At 39.8% G+C, this 14,852-nt stretch overlaps 1 protein-coding gene across 7 annotated transcripts in view; it reads right to left on the reverse strand.

Annotated features, from left to right (window-relative positions):
• Positions 1-4,051: 4,051 nt before the first annotated feature.
• SUCO (SUN domain containing ossification factor) overlaps positions 4,052-14,852 on the reverse strand; it is a 79,134-nt gene continuing 68,333 nt past the window's right edge. For 6 of the 7 annotated variants that reach the window (XM_043552741.1, XM_037906511.2, XM_043552740.1 and 3 more), the window contains 4 exons: positions 11,014-11,168; positions 10,217-10,308; positions 6,607-6,662; positions 4,052-6,060 (listed from right to left, as the gene is read on the reverse strand). In XM_043552741.1, coding sequence (XP_043408676.1) covers positions 5,614-6,060; positions 6,607-6,662; positions 10,217-10,308; positions 11,014-11,168 — 750 coding nt within the window. In that variant the 3' untranslated portion in view covers positions 4,052-5,613. Of the gene's footprint in view, positions 6,061-6,606; positions 6,663-10,216; positions 10,309-11,013; positions 11,169-12,273; positions 13,219-14,852 lie in introns of those variants that run through there. The other variant, XM_037906514.2, reaches the window with a different exon arrangement.

Here is a 14,852-nt window from a genome sequence, read left to right on the forward strand (position 1 = left end):
TACATTGGGCAAACTGGACAGTCTCTACGTAAAAGAATAAATGGACACAAATCAGATGTCAAGAATTATAACATTCATAAACCAGTCGGAGAACACTTCAATCCCTCTGGTCACTCGATTTCTGACCTCAAAGTGACTATCCTTCAACAAGAAAACCTTGAAAACAGGCTCCAACGAGAGACTACTGAATTGGAATTAATTTGCAAATTGGATACAATTAACTTAGGTTTGAATAGAGACTGGGAGTGGTTGAGTCATTATACTAAGTGAAACTATTTTCCCTTGTTTATTCCCCCCCCCACTGTTCCTCAGACGTTCTTGTTAATTCCTGGAAATGTGCTGGAAATGGCCCACCTTGATTATCACTTCAAAAGGTTCTCTCTCCCCCCACCCCACTCTCCTGCTGGTAATAGCTCATCTTAAGTGATCACTCTCCATACAATGTATATTTTTTCATGGTCTGTGTGTATATAAAATCTCCTCACTGTACTTTCCACTTCATGCATCTGATGAAGTGAGCTGTAGCTCACGAAAGCTTATGCTCAAATAAATTGGTTAGTCTCTAAGGTGCCACAAGTACTCCTTTTCATTTTGCGAATACAGACTAACACAGCTGCTACTCTGAAACTTGTTTTATGTTTTCATTTAAACCCGGTGTGCCTTTAAGTGAAAGGGGCCGGGGGGGGGGGGGGAAATCACAGCTTGCTTTAACACAGGCTTGTTGCATTTCCTCTGCCCATTGAGGGGGAGGTAAACTGGATGATAAATTCATACTGGTTGGGATATGGACAGGGCAAGGTGGTACAGCTCTGCGGTCCTAGGCTGGGAAGCTGGTGGTTATTTTGGCTGTAGCCTCTCTATTGTTGGTTCATGCAGTGGCTGGTCAGAGAGCTTGCACGTAACAGCAGCTGGGTGTGTCCCTGCCTGTGTGAATGCTGGTGGAAGTGTAAGGCCGGGAGCAGGTCTGCAGCTTGTCACAGCAGCACAGTGTGAGAGAGCACCCAGGCTGATAGGTCAGAGGGCTCAGTGTCACCCCAGTTCCAGGTGGCACCCCAAAGGGAACCCATCACAACCCCCATATGACCTGTGTCTGCCATGAGGAGGAAGAGGGCACAGGTGTGGTCCGAACAGATCCTCCTAGCTATATATCTCCAATCAAGGGCAAGATGTGCATGTGCATCTGAAGTGGAGCAACCACAGACACTATTTGAAGATGGTGATGTGGTTATGTGAGCTCTCCTCTAATGGAAAGTCACTAAGCTGCCATTCTCTCTGGTTCTTTGAATCAGCGCTGCCAACTTTCACTCAGTCAAAGATGCCCTTTTATAAGAAATTTAATGCAATTTTAAAAATCTTACTTTTATGAACGATTTTGTTCTATTGCCCAAGGATTAGATATGAAACCCATCACTATGGTATCGGAGCACTCCCAGTTCTCTCTCTCTCTCATATATCGCTTTCGGCTTTAGGCTGCAGTGGGGAATTTTAAGAGCCACAGTGTCTTTAAGAAGTTTCCTCCATTCAAGTTAACTTGATAGCTCTGTTCCCTCCCCATTGTTGCGTATTACCTTTGACGCCTGTGCTCATGGAATGACCACAATGGCAGGTCAAATTCTGATGCTGCTCTTAGTACAGTACAACCAGTAGTATGCAGTGACTTCATAAAATATTCCAATACTGCTCATTTTAAACTTACCAGGAAGGCAAGGATCTTATCGTAGAAGACTCCACAGCGTGGCATGCAATACTTAGCTTACCTGGATATTTATAAGACGTGCCTATCACAGTCTCTAGAGATGCTTAGAAAGGTAAGGACTTGTTTAAGATGAACAGTTAGTGCACGGCAAGCTAGGGTGTAAATCTACACTACACCACCTGTCCACGTGGACCCTGCTGCCATGCACAACAAGTTCTCTAGTGCAATTTGATCTACTCTGCTTTGATACAAGGGTAGGTCACTATGCACTAGGGAACTTTTAGTGTGCAGTAGCAGGGTCCATACAGAGAGTGCACAGCATGCTAGTGCACTGTATATTTACACCCCAGCTTGCTGCACACTCTTAGTCTAGACAAGAGCTAAGACCGTATATACCACTTATTGAGAAGTGTCAAAGACTTCCACTCAAGAGTAAAGGTCACTGTATTCCTTGCAATTCTGTTCTCATGAAAGAATGTTCTGTCCCTGATGTAGAGAGAGAGTATAAATAAAACAGCCCCCACTGGTCTCACCTATCATGACAGCACAAAGGGAGAGACTGGGCTTCTTGGACAGCTAGGATTTGAGTCATAAGGAATTTATTGATAATTTGAAATGCATCCAGAAATAGCTAGTGCTGCCTTTGGAGAACAGCTGTAATATGCTCCATGTGGCCAAAACAATTAAGCAAGCAATTAGCAATATTCTTCCCTAGCTGTAGTTTCCAAGTTCAAGAATAACCTGTTTGCACTTGGCAGTAATCTTACAAAAAAGAGAGAAGGCTATAGGAGACAGGGCAATAATTAGCACGATGTCAAGATCAAGATTTTCTTTTTTTAAACACAGGCCTAACAACCTCTTGCCTGTGGAAATGTGACAGTATGCCCACTTTGTCTTCAAATGATGCTCCGGGTAAATTACAATTAAAGACACCGGAACAAGAAAAAGTTGCACAAATTAAGTTTCTTACCAGTGAAGTTGAAACGATAAATCAAGATAGAAGTGGTAAAATAGGTTATTTATATTACAGCAACATCTAAAGGCCCTGAGATCAGGGCTCCCTGATGCAGGGTGCTCTTCAAAACAAATAAGAAAAAGTCCTTGTCCCAAGAGTTTACAATCTAATTAGAGAACACAGATGATGGGAGGGTAAACCAGAGCACAGAGAGGTAAAGTGACTTGTCCAAGATCACACAGCATATCAGTGGCCGAGCCAGGATTAAAAAAAAATAAAGGCTACCTTTTGTAACTGTTGTTCGAGATGTGTTGCTCATGTCCATTCCATTCTAGGTGCGTGCACGCCCACGAGCAGAGTTGTTTGAGACTTTTTCTTAGCAATATCCGTCAGGTTGTCTGTGGCGGCCCCTGGAGTGCTGCACTCACGCATTGGTATATTAGGCGCCACTGACCCTATGCCCTCTCAGTTCCTTCTTCTTGGCAACTCCGACAGAGGGGTAGGAGGGTGGGTAATGGAATGGACATAAGCAACACATCTTGAAGAACAACAGTTACGAAAGGTAACCTTTTTTCTTCAAGTCCTTGCTCATGTTGATTCCATTCCAGGGGACTCACACGCAGTATCTGTGGAGGTGGGCTCGGAGTTCAGTTTCGCGGCTTGCAGTACTGCCCTGCTAAAGCCAGAATCGGCCCGGGCCTGCTGGGTAAGCACGTAGTGGGACATAAATGCATCGACAGACGACCAGCTGGCCGCCCTGCAGATGTCCTGGATAGGCACCTGGGCCAGAAAAGTTGCCGAAGAGGCCTGCACACTGGTTGAGTGGGTGGTGAGAATTGTTGGGAGTGGCACATGCAGGCAGTGATCCAAGAAGAAATTCTCTGGGTGGATACGGGGTGCCCTTTCATCCGGTCAGCCACCGTGATGAACAATTACGTAGACTTACAGAAGGGCTTGGCCCTGTTGATGTAGAAAGCTAGCGCCCTCTTAACGTCCAAGGCATGCAGTGTATGTTCCTCCTCTGACTACTATGAGCTATGTACAGATTAGGTAGAACAAAAGACTATGAAGAACTGCTAACACTCTTGCTAAAGGCAAGACAAGGCACTCCAACCCACTATCACGGGCGCTAAGAAGGAACTGAGAGGGCGTAGGGTCGGCGGCACGTAATATACCGACGCATGAGTGTGGCACCTACGGATACCGCTCAGGCAAAAGTCTCCGACAACTGTGCACGTGGACGCACATGCACCTAGAATAGAATCGACATGAGCAAGCACTCGAAGAAGAACCAGTCTAGTGCCCAGTCCAGTGCCCTATGAACTAAGCCACACTGCTTCATGAGTTTGAGCTTCAACCCATTAACATGTGATTTATAAAAGAAAAGAAATGCCACTAAATTTATAAGACAAGTGTTCAGATTTATTTGGAAATTCACAGTTTCTAATGGCACTACAGCTCTGTAGTTACATATTCTTGTTCCACAATGTTGTATGCTGCACTCAGATAGTATAAACATTTTTTCTTCATTCTTGTTTGGAGCCCTTTCTGATAACATGTTCTATAAATCAGATCCATGTGTGCTGAATGACTAATTGTGCAGACCGACTCTGAAAGTCCATCATCTTATTTATAAACTAACATGAAAGCAGCAAAAACAAAGGCTTTAAATAAGTCACATTACATACAATACCCAGAAAAGGCATTCGATCTGTTTTAAAAAGGGTACCACTGAAAGTGCTCAATAAGTTAACTTAGTTTTACAACATGAACCTATAACACCTCTCAAAAGGGAATAACCTTTTGTCCCATTCACTCAGCTACACATTCACAAGGTTTTATGCAGTCACACATTCCATTTTATCCAAATATACACTCATGGTCAAAATAAAAAACACTCAGATATGAAAGTAACGAACATACATACATACACACACTGCACATGTGTTAGCCAATACAAAAGCAAACTTTATGGAAATATCCACTTTTAAATAGACTTGAGCTGTTAGACTTCAAGGCTTGGCAAACTCACTTTCATTTGTCATGTGAACTTGTACCCAGCACTGGTTAGGATAGTGATATATTCAGTTGTACCTAGTCACCCTTACATTTCTCCTTGTAGATAGTCCCCAGTCTCCAAATTCTTAGAACAGAAAACAGAGTGACCAAAATAAAGCATCGATCCTTTTTGGTTAAATATCGTAACAGAGAATTCCGAAAGTCAGTCTGGGAAACAAAGGCATGTTTGTCAGTAGGAGATCCGTCACATACAGTGAGTGTTACTGTACAGCGGTCACTAACGTAACGCATCTAAATAAAATACACATCTGAAATTGATTACAAATGCAATTAATGGCATTACAATTCCTTCTAACAAGGTATTTTCCCCAAGTGAGTTTTCAAAATGGAGATCTAATCAACAAGTCTACCATGTTAGTATTTCTACAGTATCCAGCCCACATTACTGAGTCCAGCTGAACGCCAACAAGTCCTTTTACAGCACTGTAGTGTTGCATCCTCAAAAAAGAGAGATGTTACAAGAGAAATCAAATGACAATTTTATCTTTCTCCCTCTTCCAGTGGCATTATAAATAGACAAAAGGCACATAAATACGGGAAGGTGCAAGAAGTAGGAACAAAGCTAAAGGAAGAGGATTAAGCTTTTATCCTATTCCACCCAACAAACTGGGCTTCAACAATCTTTGCCCCAGTAATTGTGAAAAAAGCTTTATAAAATGATCCCTCCCACCCCCAAGCTGTCCACATAGAAAGTCTTCAGCCTTGTAAAGCTGAAACTCATAACCAAGATTGACACAATCCCATCTATTTAAAAAAAGGCAGAAACCATAATTTCTGAATACTTTCCAGTTAGCTCATCTCTTCTCTCACCACTCTCCCACAAGATACAACAGACTGTTCTCAGATGAACAAAAACCCTCCTGTATGAGAAGTTCGACTAGTTTTAGATTTGTCCAGAAACAGCTGTGACACCAAGTGTTCCTACTGTTATATCCTTGTTTCCTTTGATTATGTCATGCAGGCTTGGCATTGACCCCGTCTTAGTCTGTATTAGAGTTTTTATGAACTTCCCTTGGTCTGGAACTTTAGACTGCCTTCGTTTTAAAGCCCTCTTCTCCGTTTTTGTCTTTTGCGTCTGTCCATTGCACAGACTTGTGCATGCTGAAATGCCACAAAAATAGGATTCCTCAGATTGTGATGAGGTTTCGGAGCTTCCTTCAGATGGAGGACCCTTATATGAGGAGTGATATACCTCTCCAATATTCGAGAAATCTCTCTGGTTCGTAAAGGGTTTCCTTCCTTTTATTTCCCCATTGGCTAATGGCTGCAGAGGCTCTGATGCTGGTTTGATAGTCTCAATTTTTTCACTTTTAAATTTGCAACGTTTTTTCTAAAGCAGAAAAAAGGAAACCATTAGATTGTGCAACGCAAACAGGAAATAATATCCAGTATGAATACTGGTAGGTCATACATAGGCTGGGCAGAACTCTTGTAACTGATAGATAACACTGATGTTTATTTTTAAGCAGTTTTTAATTTTTATTTAAATTTTCACAGTTGCAGGAAATTGTGGGGAGGGGTTAGAATTATTTAATGATTATAGATGCTGAAATTCAAAAAGTTAAAAAGTTTTAACCGTTAAATTATCAACATCACATGGCAAAATACACACAGTAAATATCTTTAAATCAAACTAAAGTTCTCAGGCAGCATTTTTCTTACTGTCCCTATCTGTAAATGTTTATCATCGATGTAAATGTTTATCATCAGCTTGTGTGTGTGTGTACGGTGAAGTCAGCATTTACTGACATTTACCGATAAAAACCTAATTCTTTCAAGACTGGTTGTAGAGAAGTGACTGACAAAAGCACCATCTACTGGTCGTGTTTTCAAAACACTTTTTCCCCTTGCAGAAACCGGAAGGAAGCTACTGTACCTTTTTTTCTGGTGAAAACTTTAGCGGTTCTACAATGTAGAAGTCATCTGGATCCACTGTAAGAAAAGAAAGGATACATATGAAAGGACAATAAAAATGTAATTGAAACCATAGACAATTTCTAAAACCATGAAACTACACAGGATATTTCATTCCTCCCCCCCACAAGGACTATTAGTCTGCTTTCCATGCAGACATCTTAAGCTCCTATTAGATATTAACAGGATGCATGTGCATGGAAAGTAAACTCAGAACTTTATACTGAACATTGTGATATCTCCAGAGTAGCTAATTTCTACCCAATTATATCATTTTGCAACTGCAGATCTCATTTGAGGGATTAGACCATAGGCAAGATTTGCAAAATACATTTTCAGAGGGAAGAGAGGGGAGTGTTCAAGGACCCTGTATTTGGGGCAGATTTAAGTATTTCCTTATTAAATAAAAAAGTGCTTTTTTCTGGCCTCCTTGTACAATTCTCCTTAGAAGTTCACTGATCATCCTCCTAACAAGCTCAGGATTAAACAAACTTGCTTGTGCTGAAAGACCATATAACTAAAGATTCTTCTGCAGAAATATTTTGGAAAAGGCTACGTCACAGAAAGCCTGTCTACCGCAGGATATAATTGGAGGCATCACAATGTGTACCTAGGGCTGTAAGAAACAGACTGACACGACAGCAGCGTACCATGCCTTCAATATTTTCATAGTCATGCTTCCAAGCACAAAGGTTTACCCCACCAAACATGGAGGATATTAGTAAAGAAAGTAATTTGGGCATTAGCTGGTCTCCATAACTACACTTTTGAAATTCACTCTCACTTTTGTTTGCATGGATTCTTTTGGCTCACAGGTAGAAAAAAATCTCACGTGGCAAAAAAAAGCATAATTTCTCGGTTAACTGGTGATTAGCAGCACTTCATTTATTTTAGCTGGGTGCTGACCTGAGGAAATTGGATTCAATTTTCCTTTAACATGAAAGCTGGAAAAAAGATTTTATCTGTGAAAGAGGCAAAGTCACTAGTGAATTTGGATGCCTTAATATTTTGGTTGCTCAGCTTGTGCCACTTTAAGACAGGTGTTCACCGTCAGAGAGAGTTATGATCTTTTTTAAATGGTATCAAGCTGGGCACCCAAAATGTTGAGGGAAATGTTTTTGGAACCTAAACTCCTTCAGGGTTGTTACAAATCAACGTATTATAGAATGCTAAATTTCATATTGGATTAATTTTTTTCAGATCTCTCACACACACAAACTGTAAACATACCAGTGCATAGAGAGTTGTGGATACTGACAAGTGTAAATTAAAGTTAAGGTCAACATTCTATCAGACTCAGATTTTTCCTTTCAGAGTTCCTCTTAGCAAAATATGGCTTAGTTCTGGGCTAATTCCCCCGACTTTAGAAGTGCTAGAGTGAAGATACATGGTCTGGGGAAGCGATCCTCCAAAAATAGCACAACTTACCAGCAGATTCCACAGCTAGGTGCAGATGATGTTAACCCCTTAAAGACAGTGACCCCAAATTTACAAGATATGAAGTGTAAATCTAACTATGGCAGTCTTCTTGGTATTTAGTATTATATTGTTGAACGTATCAAATAAAACATGTTTACAATATTTTTGCTTGGCCGTTGCTGGTTGGGAGTAATGGAGGGGGTTGTAAACATATATTTAGTGTCATCAAGGACCTCCAAAAGAATTAAAAAATAAATACTTTTTTATGTATACATTACTGTATAACAGACTAAAAGTCTAGCTAGCATAGCCATGGATAAAGGGAGTTCAAGTTTGCTAGAAACACCAAGAGATTATTTTAACATCAATCAACAGCAATCTCTCAGAACATTACTTTTTTGAATTTAGTATCCCCCAGTTTACATAAACTCAACCAGATGCCTGATTTAACAAACACACATTCTTCTCTGCAGAGCATGGGGTACTGTAAGCGCACATTTCTGATGACGTATGGATTGAATGGGAGCTGCTGTGCGCTCACTTATTTAGGAGCTTAAATTTAGGCTCACATTTCAGAAAATCTTGAACTTTGGGAAAAAAATTAAGCTTCCACCAGGTATAACAATACTCAAATTCAAGTTAAGTCTATAATTATACACAGGTTTTTAATAGGAGTTCAGTTTACATATTCTGTGCCCTCATTTCATTGAAAAATATTTAGCAATATTCTTTGAACCGCAATTCGTTTATTCAATGTTGACAAAACTATTCTAAAATGAACCCAGTTTCTTAAGACTCCCAAATATAAAAGTGCTCTCCATTTAATTTAGAGTAAGAATTCAGCCCTACAATGACTGATTTCTACCCCCACTTGATTGTTCTCAAGGCTTGGTGATCGCCAACTGGACTCTCCTGATTTACTCTTTTCTCTTCTGAAACTCTGTTCCTGAAGCAGGAAGTAGTTTCCACATAGGCTCATGTGGACTAAAATGGGGGATTAAAAAAAAAAGACTGGAAATATAGTTGCTGGCCAACATCTATGCTGACATAGAAAAAAAAAAACAAGACAAATGAAAATTTTTTTTTTAATCTAGTCTGGTATCAGAGTATCCACTCGCTACCCAAAAAATGGAAATCCAACTCAATGTTAATCTAGAGCAGCAAAAACTTAAGTATTATATTTCAGGGTTTACAGAAAAAAAAAATTTTCATGACTTTCTTAAAGAATAGGCTTGTCCACTTCTGAAACTCCAAATTCAGCTGTGTAACTCATGCCAAAAAGGTTTCTCTCTCTCTCTCTCTTTTTTTTTTTTAGTAAAACATGCAGCATTCCTTGTATTTCTTTTAAAAAGTTCCAAGATTAAGGAGTCAAAATTTTTTGGCTTGCTGAGGAGTCTTATATTAAAGTGAGCATATGGTGCAGTAGTATCACATAGCACTCTGACCTCCAATTTCTAGCTAAACAAGGTCAGGCCAAGTGATTTCTGTGCTAGGGGCTTCAAGTGGTGCATGTGCTCAGTCAGTTTTGAACTAATGCCCCAAATGTACAATGGTGGAGGAGACATTAAAACCAAAGTCCTGCCTATTTATCTTTATTGATATCAAAGTATTTCTGTAAGAGTGTTAGACCCTGTGTCTTAACCAAATTCCAGCTTTATTATATCTTGCCCACCTAAAGTTTCCCTGCAGTTTCAATGGTTTGCTATTCTCCTCTTCTTTCCTAAATAGTTTAGCATTACTGTTTGCTTTTAAAGTATTAAAATAAAGTGCTCTTACTCTTGATGTGGCTGACTGTGTAGAGTTGGCATTTTGTTTAAGTTTGTAAAATGTTCTAGGATTCCCCCACCCCATGAAAGCTTTTGTTAATTCCACTGTAGTAACCCTAAACGATTTTGATTTTTTGCGCTGAACTCAGAACTTTTATACATTTCTGTTTTAGAGACTATGAAAAAAAAAAACCACATTACCCACTGAACTACTTCAATTCACTATTTCCCAATGTACACTTCAGCAGCCTACAAGTAGAGTGCTTCTGGATTACCTTTTTTGAAATTGGTTTACAAACTACATGATCATACATCTACAATACATAACTCATATGATACAGACTTTACAACCACCACTAGGAAGAATTAGCCGTACATGAAACATACCTTCTTTGCTAGTTAGCTGAAAAGACTGGGACCTGACAAGTGGAAAAGAAGTTCTTCTTTTTAGATTCATATCGTCATAGGAGGAAAAACACCTGTAATGACAAAAAACACAATAAAGTTCCATTTCCCAGAGTACTCTTGGGAGATACTTACTTCCCCCATTACCACTCTTTATAGTTTTGTAACCCACACACCTCCTGGGTGTGGTGCTCTGCCCCATCTCATGGCACTGAGACGAGAGAGAGAGAGATCAATGAGTCAGCTCTACAGCCTTATCTAAGGGCCACGTGACTTTTAGCTCATGCATTTAGCTCCAGAGGTCCCAGGTTCGATCCCACCTGCAGATGACCAGGCTCTGTGAGCGTTACACCTTCACACTGCAGCAAGCCTTCCCCATGGCAAGGTTTCTCAAAACTGCTCTGGACCTTGCCAGTGGTGCTCCTCCTGATGGCAAAGAAAGCTACTGGAGAGTGAGATGCAGTGTTCTCTCTTCACATCCAGGATCTGATCCCATTCCTACATTAGTGATGTTAGACCCTTTTGCAAATAAAAGGCACTACTTTCTCCAAACTCCTTCACAGGAACTGTTCTTCTATAGAAGTCTAGATGTTAAAGGGTATGTCTTTTGCTTATCAGAACCCAAACTTCTGAACTTACAGAAAAGCACAGACTGGTATAATTAAAATTGACAAACAATTCAACTGGATGGAAATAGAATAAGCGAGCAACTATCAAATGCTAGATAAAAACTGTAAATATAAAGTTGTAAGAACTGATTAAAATGTCAGAGATATTACCTTTTGGGACTTGGGTAGTGATTACTTTTGGGGATTTTTGAGAGGTAATCTTCATTGAATTGAGATGTATTTCTGCAACGCTGCATACAAAGCATCAAACCCAGGATGACACAGAGAACCAAAGAAATCACAAGATAGCTTTGTCGGTCAGACACCTGAAAAATAATTGGATTTTAAAAATAAAAAATCCAAAAGACTAAATAAGAGGAGTTTAAATACAGTGGAGCTAGCAGCTGAAGCCGAACATGTTCAGCTTCATGTAAACTTTAATGAATAGATCAGTTTTCAAATCAACTCTAGGGATTTTTCACTGTTTCACTTCATAATATCTATTTCTCAAAGTTAAGCAGTCTGCTACATAGCCAACAGGTCAAGTCCCGGCATTTAATATGCTGTAAGTGTATCTACCAGTGAAGTTTGACAGCTATTAAAGCCAGTATACCCAGCATTTTCAAAGGACGTTTTACAGCATTAAGATCAGATAAAAGTTCAGCTGCATTAAAGAAATGTTCAAACACGTTCACAGTCATACATGGCCTTAGGGTTAGGGTTTGCCAGAAGCTGGGAATGGGCAACAGGGGATGGATCGCTTGATAAATACCCGTTCTGTTCATTCCCTCTGGGGCACCTGGCATTTGCCACTGTCGGAAGACAGACTACTGGGCTAGATAGATCTTTGGTCTGACCCAGTATGGCTGCTCTTATGTGCTTCTGAATTTCATTACAACTTTGAAGAGATATGCGAGTACACTGCCTGGATTACAATGACTTCTCATTAGTATAGAAAATGAGTACATTTCTGTTAAACAAATGCTTATTTTTCAAATTGTGCTGGAACTCACAGTAAGTTAGGTGATTTCTAAACAGATGGAGTTATAGTTTCTCCCATGAAGAGCATATAAAAATATCTTAATTTAGGTTTCAGATACACATGTAAGAACATTTTTAATAAGAAACTTTCTTCTCTGAAGAAAAACCGTTCTACTCCATGGAACCTGGTTAATCTTATTTTATATAAAGCTGATCTCTTAAAAGGTCACTCATCTACTTTGAAGGGACACGTCCCTTACCACGCCTCATCTACGTGGGAGGATTTTTTTTTTAATGTATACACATTATAAATAGTGCTTGATTCTGAAGATCACTGGCTGACAAACTTTATTAAGCTTGCTATTATTGTAGCAAAAAACTGAAATCCAAGGGCATTACTTTACAATCAAAGTAACTTTCAAAGGGGAATTATTCCAGCTATTTTTTTGGGGGGTGGGGGGGAGCTCTAGCTACACTTTCCATGTTTATTTTTAAAAAGGTTTAGAGTTTTGTGCTAAGCGTTCATATTATATTAAAAAGCACAATAAGCTATTTCACAATTCCCAACCAAGTGAATGTACAACAACATAAGGCCAAATGTCATCAGCTAATCAGAAAAAAGCAGTATGCATTTTAAATTACATTTCTTTAGATTTAAAATATAAAAGATGCCTATCCAAGGCTCTAGACGCCCTGATACAATAAAACCCCAGAAGCATTAAAATAATCATTTTAACAGGAACACTGCCAGCCAGCCACTTACAGAAACTCCTTTCTATTCCTTTATTGTTGTTGGAAACACTCCCAACCCTTTCCAAACACCTTAAAAGATGTCTTTGGCAGCATGTTCAGAAATTCACCAATCTCAAGCTATTTTGGACCCTGGGGATTGAAGCAAATTCCAGTATCTTGAAGCCTTCACAGAATGCCCTGCCCACCTTTCCCACTCTTTAACAGGGATCCTGCTCAAGTGCCTCTGCTGACCACAGCTGTGGCAATATGGTCCCTGAAGACTGCTAATATTAAATATCTTTGAGGGGTGTTCCATGGAATTTCAACTTTTTCCTTCAAAAAGCATGTATTTTTGGACCTGTTAACAACTGATAAATTATGACACCCCAACACCTAAACAGTGCAAGGAGTTGCATTCCCTGCTTTATTGTTTACTATTATATCAAAGTGACCTTGACTGAGACTGTCCTAGGCGCTGTGCATGCACACTGTAAACTCAAGGCACAGACTGTTTTACTAACTAAATACACAAGACAAACAAGTGGAAGAAAACATTCCCATTTTACAGATGGAGAATTGAAGAACAGATGACACGATCTAACCAAGGTCATACACAGGAAGCCTGGAGATTAAACCCAGATCTCTCAAGTTCCAGTCCAGCACCTGAAACAAAAGACCAACCTTTTCCTCATGCAAGGTTTAGGTGCTTGAGTTTCATCAATTACTGCAGGAGAAACAAAATTCCACTCTTGCACTTTATGCGAGCTACTTACTTTTTAAGTGAATTTGTAATTTTTTTCTAAGTTTTCTTTTTTTTAAATTATTTCCACAGTGGACTATGTACACATTTCACACAATAATGCAACAACAATTTCAACTCAAGATCACAATATGTATTTACTATAAGGTACACCATTCTGTACTGTTTAATTTATTTTTCTTTAGCGGTAACTACAAAGCCATATTCATTGATCGAGAAATAGCATGTTAGTATTTAGAATTATGTTCCTTTAGTACTTCTGAATATTAGAGAATTTTCATTTAGCTTAGTTAGGCAAATAAAACTCCACATCATCTTTACACATTGTTGGTCTGCTTCATATCTGACTGTGTCTTTATGCTGCATGTCGTGTCACACAGCCTTAATTGTTTAGTAAAGCATACCAGTTGCTAGAGAAGCCATTGTAAGTACTCCAGGACTAGAACCCGCATCTGTGGAGCATGCAACAGGTTGTAGTCCCACAGTACCACTGGGAGGCCATGACGAGGCACAGCCAGGGAGCACTATTGAAAGTAGGTGCTGCAGGAAGTGCAGCCCAAGACATCCACAGTGACAGTACCCTGTGGCCCTCTGATTTGCCCCTATTTAACCCTAGGAGTTGACCCAGGAAGTTATCTGGGCAACACAGACTTCAGCCTGCTGCAATATCCTGACACTGCTTGATCTCTGATCTCCAATCTTTGACTCCAGCCTGCCTCTGATCCTGATTCCTGCCTCTTTATGCTAACATGGCACTGCCTCTGATCTCTGGCCTTTGATCCCAGCCTGATCCTGACCCTTGCTTATGGAACCTGGCTCTTGCGATTCCTCCAGCTCCTGTCCAGAGACTACCATCCCCTGGTGGGCAGACCTCAGCCCAGCTGTGACAATTAGGCCAGACCGCATATGCCTTGGTCCATTACAGAAACTTTATATGTGGCTCAGTAATTCTGCTACACTATAATTTATGGGAATCCACAGAATAATTAACAATCCTGAATTCCTGGCAAAGACTGGAGAACAACAGGAAATGGTTATTTCTTCTATCTTCTTGTTCATTTACCATGAAGCTGAAACATTAGTCTTTTGTTTATCCTTAGCAGCACTATGATGAAAAGGTAAACTAACACTTTTCCACTTGTCTCTATGCAGATTTTAGAAATACCACACATACTTCTGAAAGTCCCTTTCATTCTTTTGATCCTGCAAATCAATGACTTGATACTCAATAACCAAAAATGAATAGATAGTGTTGGTTTTAAGTTTAGTTATGACATTTTTATTAAATGGCTTTTAATTGCTTTTGTTTTCTCTTTGAATCAGTTGGTATTCATCAAGACAAAGATTTAATTAGCTGCCTAGTCTCATTTTAGTTTCGTTGGAGGCACCATGCATCAGAGAGTGAGCTGCTGCTGCTTTTCCACCTCACTTGACCAACAGCTCTCACTATTAAGGCATGAACTCCAGGTATTAGGTCAACCTGACTAGAGCCTTTAATTTTCTACCCATTACTACATTCTATACTCCTGCAGCCCCT

This window comes from Chelonia mydas, chromosome 8 (assembly GCF_015237465.2).
Source record: "Chelonia mydas isolate rCheMyd1 chromosome 8, rCheMyd1.pri.v2, whole genome shotgun sequence".
In the NCBI taxonomy this organism is placed as follows: Eukaryota; Metazoa; Chordata; order Testudines; family Cheloniidae; genus Chelonia; species Chelonia mydas.